The following is a 22,789-nucleotide window of genomic DNA, read 5'->3' as shown; positions in this document are numbered from 1 at the left end:
CTCCGACTTCTATGTGTCGAGACAATGAGACGGGGTGAGCATTTGCCTGCATCCCTTACCTGAGTGCCTGGTTTAAGTCCTGGCTACTCTACTTCCAATCCAGCTTCCCACTACTGCACAACCTGGGAGGCAGCAGGCGATGGCTTAAGTACTGGGCTCCTGCCACCCACAAGGGAGACCAGGATGTAGTTCAGGACTCCTGGCTTTGGCCTGACCCAGTCCTGGCTATTGCAGGCATTTGAGAAGCAAACCAGCAGATGGAAGATGTCCTTCTTTGCCTTTCAAATAAATAAAAATTAACAAATAAATATTTTTAAAAGTGATAATCTAGTCATGGGGACTCCCGAGGACAAGATCCAGCACCCCAGGCTTGGACTCAGGCCTTATGGGAGCCCCTCCAGGGCCTGGACTCAACCAAGGGATGAGGTCCCTGAGAGTGCTGCTGCTCCTGGAGGCAGGGGCGGAGAGAAGAGGGTCGCACTTGCACTTGCTGTGGGAGGACGACAAACACTGGCAGGAGCTGTGGGGACCTCTGGACATGTGCATGGCTGATGCCACGTGGGTGCCTCCTTCAGGCACCCATGGTTCTCTCACACACTCAACAGCTGCAGGTCCTGAAATGTCAGCTTTGCAGCTCACCCAGTAAGAACCCAACAATCGGCACTGCTACATGGGATGGCAGCATTGCAGGCGGCGGCTTAACCAGCTGCACCACTGCCCCTCAGATTTCTCATTGAATTGACCCATATTAACCTTAAGCAAATGGGGGAAGACTACCACCCTGAAAGGCTAAGACTGTGGGATATCCAGGTGGGAAAAGAGGTGGGGAAGACTCGGGATGTGGGAAGGTGGCCAGGCTGGGCTGCAAGTGCCACCCTCGTGAGCACTCTGGAAACTCTGATCTCTGTCCCAAGCTGGGAACAGGACTGAGGCAGGCTGAGGCAGGCAGCAGGCTCATCCACACTGTGGCTTCCAGGGTGGGCCTGGGGAGGAGAGCTGGGCCTGTGACAGCCTGAAGGGGAGGCTGCAGGCACTTGATGCTCAGTTCACCTGTCTCAAGGAGCAGCCACGGCTCCAGGAGAGGAGAGGCGCCACCTGCCGGCTCCTGGATCTTTTCCCTATTTGGGGCCCCTGGCGTAGCATCCAGGGCGGGTTCTGAGATTTCCATAAGGCTCTGGGCTGCAGCCTCTGCCAGGATCACCAGATGCTGGGCGGCAGAGGAGAGCAAAGGCGAGGGGTCTGCCTGGGAGGGTGCCGGTGGCGCACAGACCCCCTTCCTTACACCTGGAGGGATCTTTGTGATCTTCAGTAGCTCCATACACTCATTTTATAATGGGGAAAAGTCTAGCTAGGAGAATCTCAATGGCTCTCAAGGAGCAGGAAGATGTCACATGAGGCACAACGTGGATTAGCAGATCTAACAGGGACTAGGAATTGGGTTTGCAGGCACAGGACTCAGGCCCAGAAGCAAGGCCTGTTAGGGACACCGGTCTCAGGGGAGCGCTGGGGAAACTGCAGGCCTGCACTGGGTGGGGCTGGCATGCAGACAACATCCCCATGACCGGGGGGTGGGGCTGGGGGGTGAGCTCATGCCTGGCTGCATCTCCCCGCAGGAGCAGGCTGCATTCACACCTGCTTTGCGAAACCATCCCTGTAGGTTTGCATGTCCTTGACCTTCAAGAAACTGGCCCTCCTTTAGCTGTGGCAGCTGGGAAACAAGACACAGCAAGAGAGTATCCTGGTGCAGGGCGAGAGCAAGAGCCCAGCTTGCTGCCTGACCTGTGCCTCAGGGCTCTGGTCTGTCACGGTGACACTCAGGGGCTTCTGAAGAAGAGGGAGCACACACACCCTGGGCTTGGAACAGCGTGGGCCACCGTGCTGAGCTGCTCCTAGCAACAGTCAGTGGCATCTTTCCGTTAATCACATCATTACGTTTTGGGGTCAATGCTATAAAAACAATTTCAAACTTCCTCACAACTCCACAGCGACTTTGCATCAGCTTGGCATTGGGGGTCAGAGGATGGCACAAGGACAGAAGAGAGCCATCAAACGAGTGAGCGCATCTGCAGAAGGTCCACTGAATGCAAATCATGCAAAAACTACCATGGATCTCAAATTCTTCTGAAGATATCTTGTGATTCCATTCTCCACATTTTTTTTAATAGAATGGCCAACCATTCCAATTTTTTTTTTATTTTTATTTATTTGACAGGTAGAGTTACAGACAGTGAGAGAGAGAGACAGAGAGAAAGGCCTCCTTCTGTTGGTTCACTCCCCAAATGGCTGCCATGGTCGGTGCTGTGCCGATTCAAAGACAGGAGCCAGGTGCTTCTTCCTGGTTTCCCATGTGGGTGCAGGGACCCAAGCACTTGGGCCATCCCTCCCAGGCCACAGCAGAGAACTAGACTGGAAGAGGAGCAACTGGGACTAGAACCTGGCACCTATATGGGATGCTGGCGCCACAGGCAGAGGATTAACCAAGTGAGCCACGGTGCCAGTCCCCATTCTCCACATTTTAAAAGAAGCTTTAATTCCCGGGGCTGGCATTGTGGTACAGAAGTTTAAGCTGCCACTTGGGGTACCAGTATCCCATATCAGAGTGCCTGGGTTTGAATTCTGGCTGCTCTGTTTCTGATCAGCTCTCTGCTAATGTGCCTGAGAAGGCAGTGGAAGATGGCAGTAGAAGATGTATGTGCACCTCTGCCACCCATATCGGAGACCTTCAGGGAGTTCCTGCCTCCTGGCTTTGGCCTGGCCCAACCCTGGCCACTGCGGCCATTTGGGGAGTGAATCAGTAAACAGAAAATCTCTCTTGCTCTATCTCCCTCTTTCTCTATTGTTTTGCCTTTCAAATAAATAAATCCTTTTTAAAGAAAGCTTAATTTTATTTGAATGGCAGAGTGACAGAGATAGAGTGGCATTGTTCACTCCCCAAATGCCTGCAATAGCCAGGGTTGGGCCAGGAGTCTGGAACTCAATCCAGGTCTCCCATATAGGTAGCAAGGACTCAAGTACTTGAGCCATTATCTGCTGCCTCCCAGGTTGCACACTAGCAGGAAGCTGAATTGGAAGCAGAGCAGAGACTCAAACCCAGGCCCTCTGATAGGGGATGCGCGCATCCCAAGCAGCATCCACTGCTACACCACAACACCCATCCCTCCATGAACTTTTTGCACATTGTCCTCTGTGTAAACCATTCTTTGGGGCAATAGAGACATCAGAGAAAATGTAAGATACCCAATTAAGTACAAAATCAGATGAGCAACAGATTTAAAGGGGATATATTTACAGCTGATTTTTTCAGATCTAAAATCCTAATTTAGCTGGGCATCCTGTATTTTTCTTTGTTAACAACTCGGCAGCCCTCTCTGTGGGGTTGGGAAGGCTGCTCCCACCTCACAGTGAGGAAAAGGGGGCCCCGACAGGTTAAGCGAGCGGTCAGCAGTAACAAATGGCACAGCTGCGTCCCCCGGTGGCAGCACACCCTTCCTTCCAGCTGCGCCACTCCTCCCCGACAAGCCAACAGGGGCAGGTGGCTTGGCCCAGTAGTTAAGAGGCTGGTGAAGGATGTCTCACAGTGGAGTTCCTGGGGTTTGTGACCTGGCCTCGGCACCTGACTCCAACTTCCGGCTAGTGCAGACCCTGGAAGGCAGCGATGATGGCTCAAGTAGTGGGAGACCTGGATCGAGTTCTCAGCTCCTGGCTCCAGCCATTGTGGACATTCGGGGAGGGAAACCAGTGGATGGGAGCTCTGTCTCCCTGCCTCCAAATCAATAAAACTCTTAAAAATTAAAAAGAAGAGGAAGGAGGAATGGCCGTAGAGCCAGAGAAATGGAGTCCACAGTCACCTGCCTGTAGTCGGCACATGCTCCCCACCGCTGGAGGCCAAGGATCCTTCACCAGGAAACCTCCCTGTGGGCGGCCAGACACAGGAGGGGCCAGACCAGGCTGCAGCCAGGGTGGCACCCACAGTCCTGCCTGGGCTGGGACCTGGAGGCAAAAAGCCCAGGAGAAAACTCAGGAAGCTCCAAAGGAAACCCTGCAGGAAGTCCTGAAATAGTTTCACAGCCAAGAGAGAAAACTTTAAAGTGAGAGCAACTATGAGCACGGGCAGGGGAAGGAGGCCAGCCTCTTCATTCTTTTCATTTTTTAAATATTTATTTATTTATTTGAGAGGCAGAGAGACAGTCAGACAGACAGATTCCATCCACTAATTTACCAGCCCAAATGAACTCAATAGCCGGAGCAGGCCAAAGCCTGGAGCCAGGAACTCAATCCAGGTCTACCAGGTGAGTAGCAAGGACTCAACACTGAGCCCTTACTGTTGCCTCCCAGGGCCTGCCTTAGCAGGAAGCTGGATCAGGAATCAAACCCAGGTACTCTGATGTGGAACATGGGTGCCATAACCAGCAGGTGTCTTAACTGCGAGGTCAAATGCTTGCTCCCAGGCCAGCCTCTCTGAGTCCTGGAGGCGAAATTCTCTGTGGCCAGCAAGCCAGCTGCAGCTCACAAGCTTCTCCCTAGAGCACACATGGCCTGGGCCTCCCCTGCAGAGCCAGGCTTGCACCTTCCCTGGGAGGGGCCCCCTCCTCTGCTCTCTCAAGGTGGGGTGTCACCTCAGTCATTCTCGGCTCTATTTTTACTCAAAGGTGGCAAGGAATGCTCAAAGCAGGACAATTAAGTCATCAGATCGCTGGCCTCTGCAAGGCCAGGGACCAGCCGACCTTTGCTGTGAGCAAGGACACGGAAGAGTTCTAGAAACCTGGGAGGGTTTCTCCCCGGAGCCAGGAATCGAGATCTAGGGTCTGCTCCTCAGTCAGCGACTACCCAAGCAGGTGCTGCACAGCCTCATCTTCACCTGATCAAGAGAGGCCAAACGGCATTCCTCCAGGCAAAGGAACGGCATGTGAAAAGGCACAGAGCTAGGAGAGCCCTGGGGCGGCCGGAGGGTCAGGAGTGTGAGAGGGACACCAGGAGGTGAGGTTGCTGCTAGAGGCGTGTTGGAGCGTCTCTGAGCGTCTCTGAGAAGGCTGCTGTTTGTTTTTTTTTTGTTTTTTTTTTTTTTTTTGACAGGCAGAGTTAGACAGTGAGAGAGACAGAGAGAAAGGTCTTCCTTTTCCATTGGTTCAACCCCCAAATGGTCACTACGGCTGGCACACTGCGCTGATCCAAAGCCAGGAGCCAGGTGCTTCTCCTGGTCTCCCATGGGGTGCAGGGCCCAAGCACTTGGACCATCCTCCACTGCACTCCCTGGCCACAGCAGAGAGCTGGCCTGGAAGAGGGGCAACCGGGACAGAATCCGGCGCCCCGACCGGGACTAGAACCCAGTGAGCCGGCGCTGCTAGATGGAGGATTAGCCTATTGAGCCACAGTGCCGGCCCCAAGAAGGAGTTTAGATTTTATCCTACAGGAAGGAAGGAGCTGGGGAAGCACCAGCCTTGTGGGTGACGAGCGAGGTCTTGGGGGACGGAAGGATGGATTCTCAGCACACTAGGCCCTTCCCACACAGTGTGGACAGCACAGGCACCCCTGGGCTTGTTAAACTGCAGACTGGGCTGGCCCTGACTTGCTGCATCAGAACCTGCATTTTCATTGGCTACACCAGGCGACTACTATGCTCTGGTGGAGGCCAAGCCTTGAGTTATGGGACTAAGATTTCAACAGGATTTAGCCTCTGGAACTCAGGTAGATCAGTCCCCCAAGTCTTATGTTAATGGCACTAAGAGGGTGGAAAGTTAATCCAATTGTAGTGTTTAGAGGGATCTGATCAGGTCCTTAAGGTGGAACCCTATGATTGGATCCTGGTGGCTTTGTAAGGAGAGATACAGACCCCTGGGCTCCTTGTCACCAGGCATTTGATCCCTGCACTGCCTCATGATTCTGCCAGCAGGAAAGCGGATTAGGCTCCTACACCTTGCACTGCCAGAACTGCTGATGGGGGCAGGGAAGAAGCTAGCAAAGAGGAGCTAAGGAGCAGCCCCATGTGTACTGCCAGACCCCAGCCTCTTCTGCACAGGCTACGGCTGTAGGTTTGCTGCCTAAGAACGGGCCCCCAGGGCCAGCACTGTGGCGTAGCAGATAAAGCCACTGCCTGCAATGCCCTCATCCCATATGGACACTGGTTCAAGTCCCGGCTGCTCCACTTCTGATCCAGCTCTCTGCTGTGGCCTGGGAAAGCAGAAGATGGCCAAAGTCCTTGGGCCCCTGCAACCGCATGGGAGACCCGGAAGAAGCTCCTGGCTTCTGGTTTCTGGCTTCAGATCAGCACAGCTCCAGCCATTACAGCCAACTGGGGAGTGAACCAGCAGACAACGGAAGACCTCTCTCTGTGTAACTCTGACTTTCAAATAAATAAATAAAAATCTTGGGGCCGGCGCTGTGGTGCAGTGGGTTAATGCCCTGGCCTGAAGCACCGGCATCCCATATGGGCGCCAGTTCGAGACCCAGCTGCTCCACTTCCAATCCAGCTCTCTGCTGTGGCCTGGGAGGGTTGCAGAAGATGGCCCAAGCCCTTGGGCCCCTGCACCCATGTGGGAGGCCTGGAAGAAGCTCCTGGCTCCTGGCTTTGGATGGGTGCAGCTCCGGCTGTTGCAGCCAATTGGGGAGTGAACCAGCAGATGGAAGACCTCTCTCTCTCTCTGCCTCTCCTCTCTCTGTGTAACTTTGACTTTCAAACAAATAAATAAATCTTTAAAAAAAATCTTAAAAAAAAAAAAAAACTGGTCCCAGCTAGAAATATCCAATATGGCTACAAGCTGTGTTCCTCCCATGACCCTTAGGTCATCACAACAAAATTACCATGGCCAACACACCCATTCCCACCATGCACCTGATGCCATGACACTTCCAAGACTTCCATAAAAGGGCACGGAACTGGGCAGTACTCAGGCCCCGCCCCAGATACCACTCCCATGCCTCCTGACAGCATAAGAGGACAGCTGCAAACTTGAAGGGCAGCTCCTCCCCTTTCTTTCCTTCCTTTTGCCTGTACGTAAATCTTGCTTCTCTGCTGACCTTTATCTACCTCCGTGCCTTGATTTCTTTCTCACATGGAGACAAGAACCTGGACCAAGCCTAGCCATGGGCTGCCTCCACCGTGACACCATGAGCCAAAATAAACATCTCTTTATAAAGTTAGCTTGCCTTGGGTATTTCGTTATAGTAACGATGAGCTGAACAATGCAGGCGGCTAGGGCAGAGTGAGGGTCACTGACTCCCTCTCTGATGTCCTAGTCGAATTGCCCTGCTGCCCTCCTCACCCAGCTCTAACCTCCCCTTGCTCAGGTTCTCTTGGGTGCTCCTGGTGCTAGAGCATCAGCCCCGGGACTCTTCCTTGCTTCACACCCCTCCACCAATCACAATGGTTCCCAGAGCTCCTGCTTGCTCGGTGCTCAGGTGGGTGCTGGGACTCAAAACACGCCACCCCAACATATGACTGCAGGAGACCAGAATGTGCCTCCCCAAAATACACATCTCTGGCATATTCTGAGCTGGTTATTCTGAGAAACTGCAGACACAAGAGGAGCTCTGAAAAGCTGTTCTTGTGTAAAAGAAATTTACATCTATAAAAGTATCTGCGTGAGGAACACAGTACTTGTATTACCTGGCAGACTTTATCCGCCTAACAAGACCACCCTGACTCACCACACATCTCCCATCACATCACTTGTGTCGCTACCCACTCACCAACCCCCTCCCCCGCCGCAGTCCCTCATGTAACTCAGGGTACAACAGAGTCAACCCCAGTGTCTACAGGGGATGTGTGCCAGGGCCTCCCATGGTTGCCAAAATCATCAGATGTTTAACTCCTTCATAGAAAATGGCTTAGTATTTGCACATGAGCTACACACATCCTTCTGCATATTATAAACCACCTCTGGATAACTTATTGTATCTAATACAATGTAAATGCTAGGTAAACAGCTGTGATACCACGTTGTTTACAACACACACAAAAGTGCATCCGGCATAGGGGCAATTTTTCTCCCAAATATTCTCAATCCATGTACAGTTGACTCCATGGAGGCAGAGGGCCAGCCATATAAGCCTTGATCATCTGACCCTTCTCAAGAGGACTCATGTTTATGCACATCATTAAAATGTTTTCTCTCCTGTTAATCTGTTTTATGTCAACTGAATTTACAGCCAAACAACCAGAAGGATGGAGAGAAGCCATTCCTCTCCCCTACTTGAGAAAGGGAGAACCATGCCATGATTGACTGACAACCCCTGGATGGGCAAAGAGGAGCCTTGCAAACACAAAGATGCCCAAGCCCCACCCCTGAATGAGGTCCTCACGCCAGAGACCCTGGCAAGCGGGCACCTCTGGGGAAACGCACAGGTCAGGGTCAGAGAGATGGCTGTGTGAGCTCAGGGAGGCCGTGCAACCTTTGTAGAGTGGAACAGGACAAGCATAACTGGGACAGGCAGAGTGGCCCCAGACTACAAGGGCCATTGATTATAAAGTGCTTGGGACAATGTCTGGCACCCTATAAATGCAGCCTTTGTTATTCTTCTTCACGCCTCTAACGAGTTGAGAGTCTGGCAGAGAAGAAATGACAACTGGTATGAAACACAAACTCTACAAAACAATGGCTAAGAAAGTGCTAACAGATGTGGCCCACAGCAAGCAGTGCTAGGGATTCTGAGCTGGGGAACTCACTGAAGTGAGGGCTTTGGGATCGGGCATGGGTTTCTTGGAGACAGTGGAGCCTAGGTTGGTTAGGAGTCCATCAGTAGAGGGCCGCTGCAGTACAGTGAGGGGCCTCTCTGGCTGGCCCAGGGGCAGTGGACTGGGATGCTAAGAAAGCAGAATGGTGGCAGAAAGGAGGGATGAGGTGGGAAGGGACACGTGCCCCAGGGAAAGCTCCCAGGGAAGAGGGGGCAATGACAACCAGCTGGAGTCTTTCATGCAGAAAGAAGCCAGAGGACACTGCAGGCACCGCTACAAGGCGGGGGTGGCAGCTGCCCAGCTCCCACAGGCTCGTCGGGCCAGGAACAGCTCCTCTGGTCGCAAATCAGTGTCCCACCCTTCCCTTCCAGGGAGCGGGATCTGGAATCAGCTCCTGCTTTTGCTTTCTCAAAACAGCACACGGTGACCACTGGTCCATCTAGGTGGGTACCCTGTAGGCCTCCCAGAGGAAGGAGGGACCCTGGGTTAGGGACTGCCAGAGTCTCCCAAATGCATGCTGGCCTAAATCAGGGCCAAGTGGCCATTCCACACGGCTGGCGGCACAGCAGCTGGGCTCTCATTAACCCTCTCAGGGACACACTTGGAACATAACAACCAAGGCTTTCTGCTCCATTAACACTGGTTTTGGCCCTTCAGGGAGGAAGCAGGGGTGGGGGTGGGGGGTGGGCTTCTGTCTAGACACAGGCACTCATAAAGGCCAGATGCGGAGCTTCTGCCATGCCAGAGGAGGGTCAGGTCGGCAAAGGGCACCGGCAGCCTTGTGTGCACCCTCCCCAGGGCAATCACAGCGGCTGCTCTCTTCCCACCCTTAACAAGAGGGGAACACCTTTCCCAGGATTCCTGTAAGGGTTCAATGAGGCCATGAATGTGAGAACTCCAGGAGGCTTGCTCCCTGCCAGGTGTCCAATCAATTGCTTTATTTCTATTTTTTTAGACAGCCAGCTCAAAAGAGAGATGTGCAGGGGTTGCTTTTCATCTGGCCAGAATCCAGGGCTGCAGAAGGGTCTGACTTGGTTCGGAGCCTGCAAGGATGCAGAACCCCCCAGCCTCATCCCAGACCTACTGAACTGAGAATCTGCAGGTCCCAGTGGTTCAAATGCACAGTGGAGGGTGAGAATCTGCACCTGCACAGAGTCCCACCTCCCACTCCAGGAAGTCTGGGGCCTTGGGCTTGGGGTAGCTGGAAGCAAAGGTCGCCAAAGCAGAGGGCCCCTTGATTCGCATCTGCTTGTTCCCACACTGCATTAAATTACTCTCAGTCATGTGGTGAGAAAACAGGGCCCTTCTTGATTCAACTCAGCATTTTCTGTTACTGAAGACAGACTGCATTTGGTTCCAGAATGTCTTTAAGATCTCTCCATCCTCTCCCTTTAACAAACAGGAAGCTCAAAACTGGATCCCAGGGCAACAGTGTGTAACTAGAATTAATAACACTGTTTCCTTTTGAGTGCACTCACTCTTAAGGTAACCTTTTATTTATGGCAAGTGGTACAAGCTTTCCATTAGTTTCCTCTCTAAGTAAGTTATACTTTAAACAATGAAGCAAATGAAGGAAAAACATTAGGCCCAAAATAACTGAAGTGTGTGAATCTGACAAACACCACAATGGTATATAAATGACTGCAGTTGTATAAATTATTATTCCCCACAGTTAGCAAGAGCCCTTTGAGAGCAACCACATCCACTGGGGTTTTGTTTTGTTTTATATTGCAGATCATGACATCAATGCAGTAAGCCAGCACTGCATTTGTTTTTGTGTTTAACAGGACAGAAAAGCCTAAGTGCATATGTGATGAGGTAAAAGCTGTGCCATGACACCTGGTTTCAGTCTGGGTGTGCACTGGCTTACAGCATAACATGTATGCATCTCATACAGGTTATAGGCCAAACAGCTGGCCAGTCACCCACGGAGCCCAACCTCCTGTTACTGGGTGCCCCTGGCCTCTGCTAACTGAATTCCACGGGGAGGAGTTGACTCGTTTGGCCAGGCCACCGATGCAAATTTCCCTCACCGCTATTACCCCAGAACCTCTGGCTCCTTTCTCCTGACTTGGAACTGATAGTAACCACTCCCACATGAATTAAATGATATTAAAAAGGTCTCCCCTCCAGCTGCACAGGGGGAACTGTTGAGAAGCCCTGGTGTGGCCAGAGTGTGTCCCTCCAGGAAGGAAGGGGTCCCCAGTCACCAGGATCTGCTCTCCCAGCACTGTTAACTCTCGTGGGCTTGGGCAGGAAGTGATGGAGGGAGGGAAGGAGAGATGAGCGGAAGGGCAGGGAGAGCAGAGAGAGCTTTTGGGGCCACAGGGGTTCAGGAGCAATGGAGATCTCAGGGTTGCCCCACATGTGCCCTGGCAAAACCAGCAGCCACTGTCGGGGAACGGCTCACACGTCCCTACATCCAGCCAAGCAGGGGCTCGGATGTGGATTCAGGGAAGGAAGTGAGCAGCCCCTGAGACTGTGGACAGCAAGAGGAAGGGAGGTTTGGTTTTCAGCTCAGGGTAGGCTTTCCTCCCCCATCACACCCTAGAAACTCCCACACAAAAACCTCAATGCAGTGGAGCCTACCATCTTGTTCCAGCCCTTTCTGCCTCAGCCAAACTGGGGTCAGCTAAGGTTAAGCCCCCAGGCCACTCCCAGAGGCCTGGCCTCTAAGGAGGGACCCTCTGGGCTTGGGGGCTTTAGCAGGCTGGAGGAGCTGCACCAAGTCACCCCGGCATTAACATGCTGTGCGTGGGGGAAGCCAAACACAGCAGCCGGATCTGCAGCCCAACTGGCCAGGGCCTCAGCAAAGGACCTTGGAGCTCAGTGTCCTGATTTACGGCTGGGGCTCTCTTTTATTTTCCCTTTGAAACTGTGGAGGTGAATTTGAAAAGGCCCGAGAGCAGGGCCAGCTCGCATGGGCACTGCCAAAGCCTCTCTTCCTCTCAGCTCTGCTCTGCTCTGCTCTGCAAATTGGGTACTAGCTGCATACACCGCCCCCCACCCTCAAAGTCTATCTGCTCTCCTCTTTCTTCTCTGTCCTCCTTAACAATCAGCACTTTTGCCAGGAGGGAGCTCCCCCTGGGGGCTGAGAGCTGCCCCATATTGGGGGGGAGGGGTCAAGTCACCGTCATCACAGTTGTCATTCTGGTGAGCAATGCATCCGACCAAGCAACCTCTGTGGATCACCAGCTGCCAAGGGGCGCTCGCTGCGCTGCTGTGAAGGGCAAGCACGTGTGGGAGAAAGAGAGAAAGGGCCTGGCTGGCACTCCGGCTGTGACCTTGAAGTCAGTCTTAACTTCCCTGAGCCTCGGTTCCCTCCCTATAAAACACTGAAGGTGAGTCCTGCCTTGGAAGACAGGGGCAGGACAGGAGGGAGATGACACAGGTAGGGCTGACACACAGTAGGTCCTTAGTCAGTCATTATCAGCTATCATCACTGCTGCTGAGAGCTCAAGGATCAGATCCAGCTCGATCTGGGAGTCCTTCGGCAGTCACCTACCCTCGCAGGTCAGTTTCTTTGTCTATAAGACAGAGAGACGACAACGGTGACTCTCTGGGGGTTGTTACCACAGTCTCTAGCACATGGCAGTGTCGACTGAATGTTACATTTCCTTCCATTCTTTCTAGACCAAATAGAAAAACATGGTTTCTATGAGCCTAGCAGGATAAGGACTTTTTCACTGGGCCCAGCAGTGGTTCTGGGAAGCCCAGGATGAGTTTCTGTGCATCTGTGCAGAACCCATTTCCCAAAGGGGGTCTCCCACATGGGTGGCAGGAATCCAACTGCGTGACCCATCATTGCTGCCTCCTGCACATCAGCAGGGAGAGCGAGGGCTTGCACTCAGCCCCCATGTCTCACATTTGGGAGCCACTATATAGGCTAACCCAACTCCAAGGAGGTGCCACTGCCAAGAACATGTCTCCACCCTGATCCCTAAACTCTCACCAAGGGGTCTGTCTCCTAACACTGCACCCTCAAGAGATGGAGCCAACGCTGCAGGCTGTGGAGGCCCCTGGGCGGGCAGGGAACCACAAGTCAGCGAGTGGGGGGGGGAGGGGGGGCGGTGCCCAGCCAGGGAAATCACAGGGCTTGACTGTACACATCTTCCTCTCCACAATCCTCATCCATTAAACCTTTGCTGCTGACCAGGAGGCAAAGCCCAGGAGGAAGGGGTCAGCCCAGCACGCTAATCAGATCAGCCCGGAAATCCTATGAAGGCAATCACGGCCACGTCCATCCCCAGTAGCCCTCAGTAAACCCTCAGATCCCCAGGAAACCCCATGCCTTTTTTTTTTTTTTTTTTTTTTTTGACAGGCAGAGTGGATAGTGAGAGAGAGAGAGAGAGAGAAAGGCCTTCCTTTGCTGTTGGTTCACCCTCCAATGGCCACTGCAGCTGGCGCGCTGTGGCCGGCGCACCGCGCTGATCCGATGGCAGGAGCCAGGTACTTATCCTGGTCTCCCATGGGGTGCAGGGCCCAAGTACTTGGGCCATCCTCCACTGCACTCCCGGGCCATAGCAGAGAGCTGGCCTGGAAGAGGGGCAACTGGGACAGAATCCGGCACCCCGACCAGGACTAGAACCTGGTGTGCCAGCGCCGCAAGGTGGAGGATTAGCCTAGTGAGCCGCGGCACTGGCCCAACCCCATGCTTTTCTAGGCAGCACCACCTCTGCCAGCACCCCACAGAGGCTGCTGCCATGTGGCCTGGGGTGGCAAGGATGCCACTCAAGCCCTCCTGGGTCTCCCTGTGCCCCTGGGGTCTAAGAGACACATCAGGGGTAAAGGCAGAGGGGGAATGGTATCTGCCCAATTAGGTCCCCACAGAGTCCACCTCTAATGACCAGACCAACCCTGGCATTTTTCTGCTTGGCCAGTAAAACCCACATTTGTCTTTTGTTCATTGGGGGAGGGGGCGTTGGAAGTCAAGAGAAGCCAGAATTTAAGCACAGCGGCAGGAAACTGAGGCCCAAATCTAGGAACAGAGAACTGACTATCCCACCCACAGGGGTCACAGCACCAACTGGTCCTGGACCACAGGGCTCCTTGCCATGTGCCTCGAGCAGGGGAGGGTCAGGCGTCTGTCCTTCACCTTCATATGGGTACGCAATCTCCACTCTGATTTCTCTTTTCCTCCCTACTCACAGGATCCCCCAGGTTCCAGGGGCCGGTAGGCCACTTCCACCACCAAGCAGGGGCACCCATGTCTCCAACTGGCTGTATCCTACCCTAACAAATGCCAAATGAGGCAAGCCAAGGTTCCACATCAGAGACAGTCTCCCCCACAGCCCTGGAGTTGGGTAAGCCTTCAGGTCTCCCCAACTGGCACGAGCAGTCATTCAGAGGCACCTGCCAAGACCCTGCAAGTCGAACACAGTGGATACTTGCACCCGTGCATGTCCCCTTACCCTACCTCCACAGCCCAGGCCTTGGCAGGAGGCAAAGCACATGGAGTTGGCCTGAAGCTGCTGGGTTCCCAGAGGGTTCGAGCAGAGCCAAACAGCTGCTGCACAAACACAGGCAGTCAAGTTGCACTCACAAGCCCCAGTGATGCACGGGACTCCCCGGGGGGGGGTGGGGGGGTCTCTGACTCCACTACAAGCTACTACAGTTACCAAATCCACACACCAGGAAACTTGTGAATGGGCCAGCCGGTGGGTTTCTGGGATGTCTGGCGGAGCCAAGAACCCAGAGGCTTTCATTTGCTTCTCATATCCATGCAACTGAAGACTCAGTGGGGCTGACGTCTGCGTGAAGCACTGGGCTCAGCACCCCCTGCAAGGCTGGCTCAGTACCACTCAGCTGCCGCCAGTCCCCGGCTCCTCCCCTGTCCCTCGCAAATTCACGGATGCTGTTAACAACGAGGGCCGCAATGAGCGGTGAGCTGCACAGCTGAGCCCTTCAATCTCCTTCCTCATCTTCAGGGCACTTCGTAAACATTAACACACGACCCCCACGAGAGACATCTCCGCCTCACTTCACAGAGGAGTGGGCACAAGGAAGGTGTGGAAACGGCCCCGAGAGACAGATCGCGCTGCAGACAGGAAACAGCCCAAGTCTTCCATCGCACCCCCTTATTCCAAAGGACTCCAACAGCAAGAGCCATAACAACAACAACAACAAAATCAAGTTTTTCTGAGCAGATGACTTAATCATTCTGCCTGCTCCACCTCAGAGACTCCAGCAGCCACGGCAATCGTGGGGCGGGGTTGACAAGAAGGAGTAAATTAGCAGGGCTCCTCAGAGAAGGAATCCACCTACAGGTGTTCACTGTCACATCAGGGGCGGGCTGACCACAACCACGGTCAGGCCAGCAGCGTAGTCTGCGGTGTGGCTAACGTGAGACTGAGAAATGGAGGCAGGCTCATGGACCTCTGCAGAGGACCCCACAGCTCCAGATACTTTCCCTGGCCCAGGGATGGGGCGCTGAGCCTAGAAGCAGCATGAAAACATCACAAGAGACCAAAATATCCCTTTGAAATTCTGCTTCGGGTGAGAGAAGTTAGCTCCAAAACGCAAGCTCCAGTCACAACAGATGGTCACATCCTGCCTTCCCCGAAGTCCAAACCACTGCAGGCTTTTGCTCAGCTCAGTCAGATTAGGTACATGTGGACCAGAACTGAACTGCTTGGGACAAAAAAGAAATAGGAATGGTGAAGGGAGAGAGCATCAAGGCAGTCTCTCTTCTAAATAAATCCTGAACACATTCTTAAAGACTTTCTATTTGAAGAGGTGCCAAGTAATTAGCTTGCCTGGAGCACGCACCTGCACAGAGGGCCATCTCCACACCAAGGGACAGAGGATGTTTCAAAGTAGCCCTCGCAAAAAAAAAAAGGCCGGCGCCGCGGCTCACTAGGGTAATCCTCCGCCTTGCGGCGCCGACACACCGGGTTCTAATCCCGGTCAGGGCGCCAGATTCTGTCCCGGTTGCCCCTCTTCCAGGCCAGCTCTCTGCTGTGGCCAGGGAGTGCAGTGGAGGATGGCCCAAGTGCTTGGGCCCTGCACCCCATGGGAGACCAGGAAAAGCACCTGGCTCCTGGCTCCTGCCATCGGATCAGCGCGGTGCGCCGGCCGCAGCGCGCCAGCTGCGGCGGCCATTGGAGGGTGAACCAACGGCAAAGGAAGACCTTTCTCTCTGTCTCTCTCTCTCACTGTCCACTCTCTACCTGTCAAAAACAAAAAGTAGCCCTCGCCCCACTTGGGAGTTACTCCATGGAATGTCATCCAATCTGATCCCATGGTGTGGAGGAAACAAAGAAACAGCAACGTGATCAACAGACAGAGTGATTGGTGAGAGACATAGAGGAATTAAGGGGAAGAAGAAAACAGCCCCCAGAGAGAATCCAGGTGAGACACAGAATGGTGGGGCTGGCACAATTACATTCATGCAGGGGAGTAAGTGGTCCAGAGACAGAAATTTGGGGGTGGTCATCTCAGTTTATCAGGCGCAAAGGACCCTGCTCCAATCAGTGCCCGAGTGTACTGGCAGCTGGGACCCAACTCCCTGAATCAGAGCAGCCACTGCTACCCCACCCCTGCAGGCCTGCTACTGTAGGGGGCAGAGGGGCTGCTGTCCAGCAGAGACTGAGGCCAGAAAGAATGAGCTGACACCTGCAAAGGTGAGAAGTATGTGAGGGAGGCCTAGCTGGCTGGCAGGCTACCACCTCAGGAGGAGACAGCCAGTGCCTGGGGGCAGAAACTCAACCATCCTTGCCTACACTCCAGGCCCCACCCTCAGGTCCTGCAAGAAATACAGAGACAGGCTGGGGTCGGAGCCATTGAATAGTCCCCTGCTGGACCATTTCATGGAGAATTCTGCAACAGAGGACCCAAGAGACAGCTAACCCCGACTCCACAACATACCAGGGCCTTGAATGAGCTCAGACATAGCCAGGTTCACACTCAGAGTCCTTGACACGGTCCTTGGGCACTAACATTTACTCCAGCAGTGTCATTAGTAAGTTGTGTGACCTTGGGCCAATGACTTGAGCTTACTGAGCCTCTCTTCCCTGATCTGTGAGAATTAGAGTTGGGAGGATCGGGGAGAAAGGACAGGAGGCGCCTAGCACAGTGCCGGGCATATACCAGGTACTCGGGAGCTGGGGTCACCGTTGTCGGCAGCAGCAACATCTCGGAGGAGACTCCACAGCATCTTCAGGAAGTCACATCACCTGCTGGGGCCCTGGGCACACCCCCTTTTACCATTCCTCTTGGATCTGGCATCTGTGAGGACTTGCCACCCCAGGACTGTGAGTATTGTATGCAAACAACTTAGCAAGAGGCAGAGGAACTTCCTCTGGGAGCCACAAAACCTTGCTGCCAGGCAAATGACAGCCTGGGTATTTGTTTTAATTTAGGCTCCTGTCAAGAGGAAACTTGATGGCTAACAGCCCAAACATGACTGCACAGCACCTCCCCAGGAAGCCTCACTCTGCAGGGCTCTCAAATAAGCTGTTTTGGATAGGGAGCTGGAGGCTCCTCCCGCCGCTGCCAAGTCAGCACCCCCTCCCACCTCACCACCCAGGCTGCCCTAGGAGCCCAGGGCCAGGCGACAGTAGCAGCAGAGTGGACAGCTCCGATGCCAACCTGCCTGGTTAACAGGACCTTCCCCAACCCCATGCCCCCCAAGAGCATTCCTCTGGATAGGAATTTTCAAGGTGGCCTTAGGCAGTTTTGTCTCTGGGCCCCAGGCTGGGGCTGGGGAGGGCGACTCAGAAATGATCAGGTGGGGCATCTTCAGTAAGGAAGAAAGAGTCAGACACAGGTTTCCAAAAGGATTATACATTATGGAAAATAGGAAAATGAGTGCTAGGCTTTGCCAAAAGCCAGAAGCACTCAGGAATACAAGCAGCACAGAAGAGGAGACATTGTCCTACTGTTGTTTGCAAGAGCACAGCTAAGAGAGGTCACTAATCCTTTCTTCGGGTCAGGAGCTGATCTGCATCAGGCCCGGAACAGATGTGTGCCTCATTCACACAGACACACGTGCACACACACGCCACAGCCACAGGGCCCGACCTTCACCCACCCACGCTGGTCTCTGCAAGGGAAGAACAGATGGACTGGCTGGGCTTGGTGAGGACGGATGCCCTGGGGAGCTGGCTGTGCCCCTCTGATGTTGAAAAGCCCAAGCAGAATGAACCCATCACGAGGAGAGCCCCTGGGAGGAAGGAAAGCAGAATGGCAGGGGAGAGAAGATGGGCAGCTCGGCTGGACCCAAGGCGGGCAGAGGGCAGAGCTGGGCACTGCAGAAGCCCCAAGACAGGGCAGTATCCTTTCCCACCACTCCCCCCACACCGGGCGGCCATCAAGGACCGGAGCCAGCCGAATCCTTAACAAAGTCTTGGTCCCATGGCGCCTCGTGCCCAGAACCAGAGCCTGGTTCCACCTGCCACCCTCCACTCCAGCCTGAGAGCTGCTGCAGGGGTGGCAGAATCTCCCTCGGGTGGGCGGGCAGGGAAGAGATCCACTCACGCTCTTCTGCAGAGTGGCAGGGCCCTCTGCCTACATCCCTGGGACCGTCTGGAGAGGGTAGTGCCAGGCGGGGTGGGGGCGGCTCCCGCCATGCGCCAAGCCCCCAGGGTGAGCCAGGGACGGACCACACAGACCTGGGAGGCGGCGGCGGTTTTCATTTCTGCAGGCTGGAGGTTGAGGGGGCGGCGGTGACGCTGGCAGGGAGGGTCGCTGAGCTGGAGCTTCCCAGCTCCTTCCCTCCAGAACGGCGCCCACGGAAACCTGCCTCTCCAGGCTCCCCGCTCGCCCGATCCGGCCCTGGCCCCGACACGCCACAGCCAAGGGATGCCCCCGAGGGCCAGGGTCGGGTGCAGAGGGCTTGCCCCGAGGAGCCTCTCTGCTTCAGCGTGGACAGGAACCCCGCACGGGCGCCCCCCTCTCCCGGCCGACTGGCGAGCGCCGGCTCCACAACAGGTGGGAGGGGGGGGCTCCCGCGCCCCGTCGCCCCCGCAGGTCCTCCCACGGGACCCCGCCCCGGGCCGCCGGCCCCCACGTACTGCTGTAGAGGGTGTCGATCCAGGAGAGGCGCGGCAGGCCCCGGTGGCTGAGCGGCTCCATGCCCGCGGCTCCGGCGGCGGCGGCGGCGGCGGCGGCAGCTCGGTCAGATCGGAAACCCGACCCTCATCGCACAACAAAGGAGGGAGGGCGCGGGCCGCGGGCGGCCGGGAGGGGCGGCCAGCCCGGGAGGCCGAAGTTGCGGAGCGCGGGGCGGGGGCGGCAGGGAAACAGGTAGCAGGGAGGAGCGAGCGGAGCGCCGGGGCGGGTGGCGGCGAGCGCCGGCGCACGCGGGTGGGCGCCCCGAGGGCCCTCCCGACCACTGCGGCCGCGGTTGGCCCCGCTGCGGATCCCACAGCCGCGGCCCCGCAGCCCGCGCGCCAACCAGCAACTTCCCCGGGGCTGCGCTGCGCCCGGGGCGGGGGCGGGGGCCGCGACCAATCGGTGCGAGGCTCCGGCGCGCCCCCGCCCCTCCGCGGCGCGCCTCCTGGCCGAGTTGGAAAAAAACGACGGGGGGTGGGGGCCGAGGCTTAGAGCCGAGCAGTCCCCGGGCCCAGCGCCGCCAGCGAGAGAGGGGCTCCGGCCAGTGCGCTTGGCACGGTCCGTCCCGCTAGGGTCTTCGGGCTGCGGGGCAGGCACAGGCCCCCCTGCCCGCCCAGCTTGGGCTCAGCAGGACTAGGTGCGGCGGGCAGACCCGCTGGCCCGCTGGGCTGACATCACCTGCCATCCCGGGATCTCTAAGCGCAGTTTTGGGGGCCCCGTGCGGCTGCCAGGCCCCTCCCCTAGGCAGGCCTGGGGCCCAGCGCCTATGGGGTTAACGTGCTGCGCGCCTGTGGGCGGCTCTGCCTCCCCAGACTCCCCCTCCAAAACCCTAACGGGGCCTCCTCCGTCTCCACACCCTTGACCTTAGTACGCTTTAAGCTTCTCGCCCTGCACACCAGGGAAGGACAAGGGTCGATGAGGGGCTGCGGGGGGAGGAAGAGTCTCCCATACTCCTTTTGGATGGGAGGAGGAGCTCCGGGGTCCCACATGGGAGTTGAGGAAGTCTAGGGTCTAGATGCCTCCAAGAACAGAAACTTTACAAACAACATGCATCTTGCAAGGCCATGCCCCCAGCCTCCCACGCCCCACCTCCCCAAGCGAGGGGGGACGTGTGGGCATATGCCTGTCCCCTGGGAGGTGGCCCTTAGGCACCTGGCAACATTTCCATAGGCTCAGTCCTGCAGCCTGCCTCAGGCCAAGGGTCCTGGGGCAGGGGCTGGGGTGCCAGAGTCATCCTGGTGGTCCAGGGGAAGGGAGGCAGTGGGAGACCTGCCCTGGGCCGGAGACATCTGTGATAATGGAGCAGTCCCCACCCCAACCCTCATTAGGACAAAACCTTCATGGGCCCAGCTCTGTAGAGACCCACAGGGAGGGCTAAGTGCACCCACAAACCCTTGGGGGGAAGGGGAAGGCCTCATCTTCCCAAACAGTTGGTAGGCGGAGAAGCAGACCCTTACCCACCACACTGACCTCACCTCAGCCTTAAGCTGCCTAGGTAGAGTCCACAGCTGCCCAGGGGGAGAGGAGGGCTGTGCTCCTAGCTCCTAGCAGGTTGGGACAAGCCCCTGGGACAGGCAGAGGAAGATGCTCTGGGATGCAAAGCCTCTATAGATGCCGACACTGAAGGTTTTCAACATGAGCCCCTCCCTGCATCCGCTCGCCCCCAACCCGGGCCCTCCTGGCTCAGGCTGAGGCTCTGGCTCCAGGCTCTAGCTCGCTGCCCCTCCCTGCTCAGCTGTCACCCTCCCACCATCCCTGCCTTGCACACAAGATTGGGGGTGGGGGGAGGAAGGGCGGGCGGGCAAGCAGGCACCTGGAGCCTGGCAGGGAGAGGGGCGTGCATCTCCGATGAGACACTCCAGAAATAGAGCTCCAGGATGGGAGACGGAATGGTTCCGCTCTCAGAGGAGACAGACCCAGGAGCAGAGAGGCCAAAGATTTCTCCTTCCTGCGTGGAGCTCTCAGAAGGCACAGAATCCAGGAGCGAGGTGGCAACAGGAGCCTGAGCTGCCGCTGCCGCCAATACTCAGCAACACCAGCCCCCGAAGCAGCAGCACCACTGTCCCCTTCCCAGTGACATCAACCACCACCAGGCCTCCAGGGGCCCTCTCCCCACACCACAGGGATTTTCCTGATGGCCTCATTGGGCGCTGAGGATGAGGAGCCGGGATGTAAGTGTCTGTGTGAATCACATACATTTGCATACATTTTACATTTTTATCTACAAAGGCCTGACAAGCTATTTTCAGCATTTCTCAAACTCAAATGCTGCAGCAGTTGCTCCGGTTTGCGTTGCCATAGTTTGCTTTTTTTCTACATTCTGCCCAGTGCTGCTCTGGACTTCCCACTCCACACAACATGGGATGGAGAAAGAGTGGACTCTCGGAGGCCAGGAACACACTGCTGACAGCTAACACCGAGTGCCCACCGCCTACCCAGCCCGGGGCCTGGCACTGTGTTCACAGGACCGTCTCACCGCGGGCAGTATCCCTGCTATCTCAGTTTCCTTCAGTTTCCAGATGAAGACACAAGGGCATAGTTTGTAGGGGGCTGGGGTTGGACCCCAGCAGTCTGTTCTTGCCTTAAGCACCACACCTGCTGCCTCCACTGTCAGCTGGCTATTGGATGCAGAGGCCAAAGGTCCCTGGAAATCTTTGCGGATCCATGGAGACCACCCTGTAGGATCCTCTTCGGTCTTCAGATGCCTACGGGGGCATATGTCTTGGGGAGGCAGTTACTTAAAGATTTCTGATGCCTTTACTGGAGGGTCTCCAGGAAACGTTAGAACCACCTGGGCTTGACTCTGATGTTGGCAAGGGGCTTTGAGAGCACACAGTGATGTGGGATTGGAACAGAAGGCTCCGAAGCACCGAGGGCAGGGAGGAAGTCATCGCAGCCTGGGAAGGACAGAGTTAAAGAGTCCGAAAGTAACGCTGTCCTGAAGAGCTTTTAACCCCAGCCATCACTCCCGATGTGTCAGAGAGCAGGGAGATGTCCTTGTAGACAAACCTCCCGGATGCAGCTGAGTGCTGCCCTGGACCACACACTACAGGCACGAGTCAGCTCCATGCCAGGGCTTCCTCCTGACACGCGCTGTCCAGCCCATGTGGCCAGCAAGCTCCACCTTCCCCAGCGCCCCCACCTGCCTGCTCCCACCTTGTCGCTGGATTCAGGGGTTAGCTGCACTGCCAAGGAGCACTGGGCTGACGATGGAGGCTGAGTAGAAGGGTGGTATATCCCACCCTGACAGCCAACGGGGGCTGCCCTTAATTCCCAGGGGTGTTTACTTGCTGCCTTTTCAACCAACTCTTTCTCCTACCAGCAACTTGCCCGGGATAGGAAGAAAGTGACTATACTTAGAACCCAGACTGGGGGCCGGTGCTGTGGCCTAGCAGGTAAAGCTGCCACCTGCAGTGCCGCCATCCCATATGGACGCCAGTTCAAGCAAGTCCCGGCTACTCCATTTCCGATACAGCTCTCTGTTATGGCCTGGGAAAGCAGCAGAAGATGGCCCAAGTCCTTGGGCCCCTGCACCCGCATGGGAGACCAGGAAGAAGCTCCTGGCTCCTGGCTTTGGATTGGCACAGCTTTGGCCGCAGAGGCCATCTGGGGAGTGAACCAGTGGATGGAAGACTCTCTCTCTCTCTCTCTCTCTCTCTCTCTCTCTGCCTCTGTAATTCTGCCTTTCAAATAAAGAAATAAATCTTAAAAAAAAAAAAAAAAAAGAACGCAGACTGGGTGTCTTTCCTGCCTGTAGCAGCCCTACTCCAAGACATGTGGCAGGAAGGCCCCAGGAGTCCCTGCTTCTTTGAGCACCCAGAGGTCACTGCTAGTAAAGAGGGTAGGTCTTCATGATATGGCCAGGCAGGGAACACCAGTGTGTGTGCAGAGGCTGGACATACAGGTAGAGAGGGTGACAGGACCCTCCACACTCAAATGAAAGAAACGAAAGCAGATTGTGATGAACAACAAACTGAGAGCTGCCTTCCCACCAGCCCCCCCCTGGCAGACCAGCTCCTCAAGAGCTGGGACTGGACCTTTTGCACCAGGGGTACCCCAAGCTCA

General features: G+C 55.7%; 1 protein-coding gene across 5 annotated transcripts in view; it reads right to left on the bottom strand.

Annotated features, from left to right (window-relative positions):
• ABR (ABR activator of RhoGEF and GTPase) overlaps nucleotides 1-22,789 on the bottom strand; it is a 181,880-nt gene that overhangs the window by 118,351 nt on the left and 40,740 nt on the right. Inside the window, exon 1 of one of the 5 annotated variants that reach the window (XM_089317560.1) lies at nucleotides 18,685-19,369. The exons of 3 other annotated variants lie outside the window; for them this stretch is intronic. In XM_089317560.1, coding sequence (XP_089173686.1) covers nucleotides 18,685-18,745 — 61 coding nt within the window. In that variant the 5' untranslated portion in view covers nucleotides 18,746-19,369. Of the gene's footprint in view, nucleotides 1-18,684; nucleotides 19,370-22,789 lie in introns of those variants that run through there. One more of the 5 variants, XM_051825368.3, reaches the window with a different exon arrangement.

The sequence above is a fragment of the Oryctolagus cuniculus genome, chromosome 17, assembly GCF_051225735.1.
Source record: "Oryctolagus cuniculus isolate XC-2025 breed Fujian yellow rabbit chromosome 17, ASM5122573v1, whole genome shotgun sequence".
In the NCBI taxonomy this organism is placed as follows: domain Eukaryota; kingdom Metazoa; phylum Chordata; class Mammalia; order Lagomorpha; family Leporidae; genus Oryctolagus; species Oryctolagus cuniculus.
This window is presented reverse-complemented; position numbering and strand designations above follow the sequence as displayed.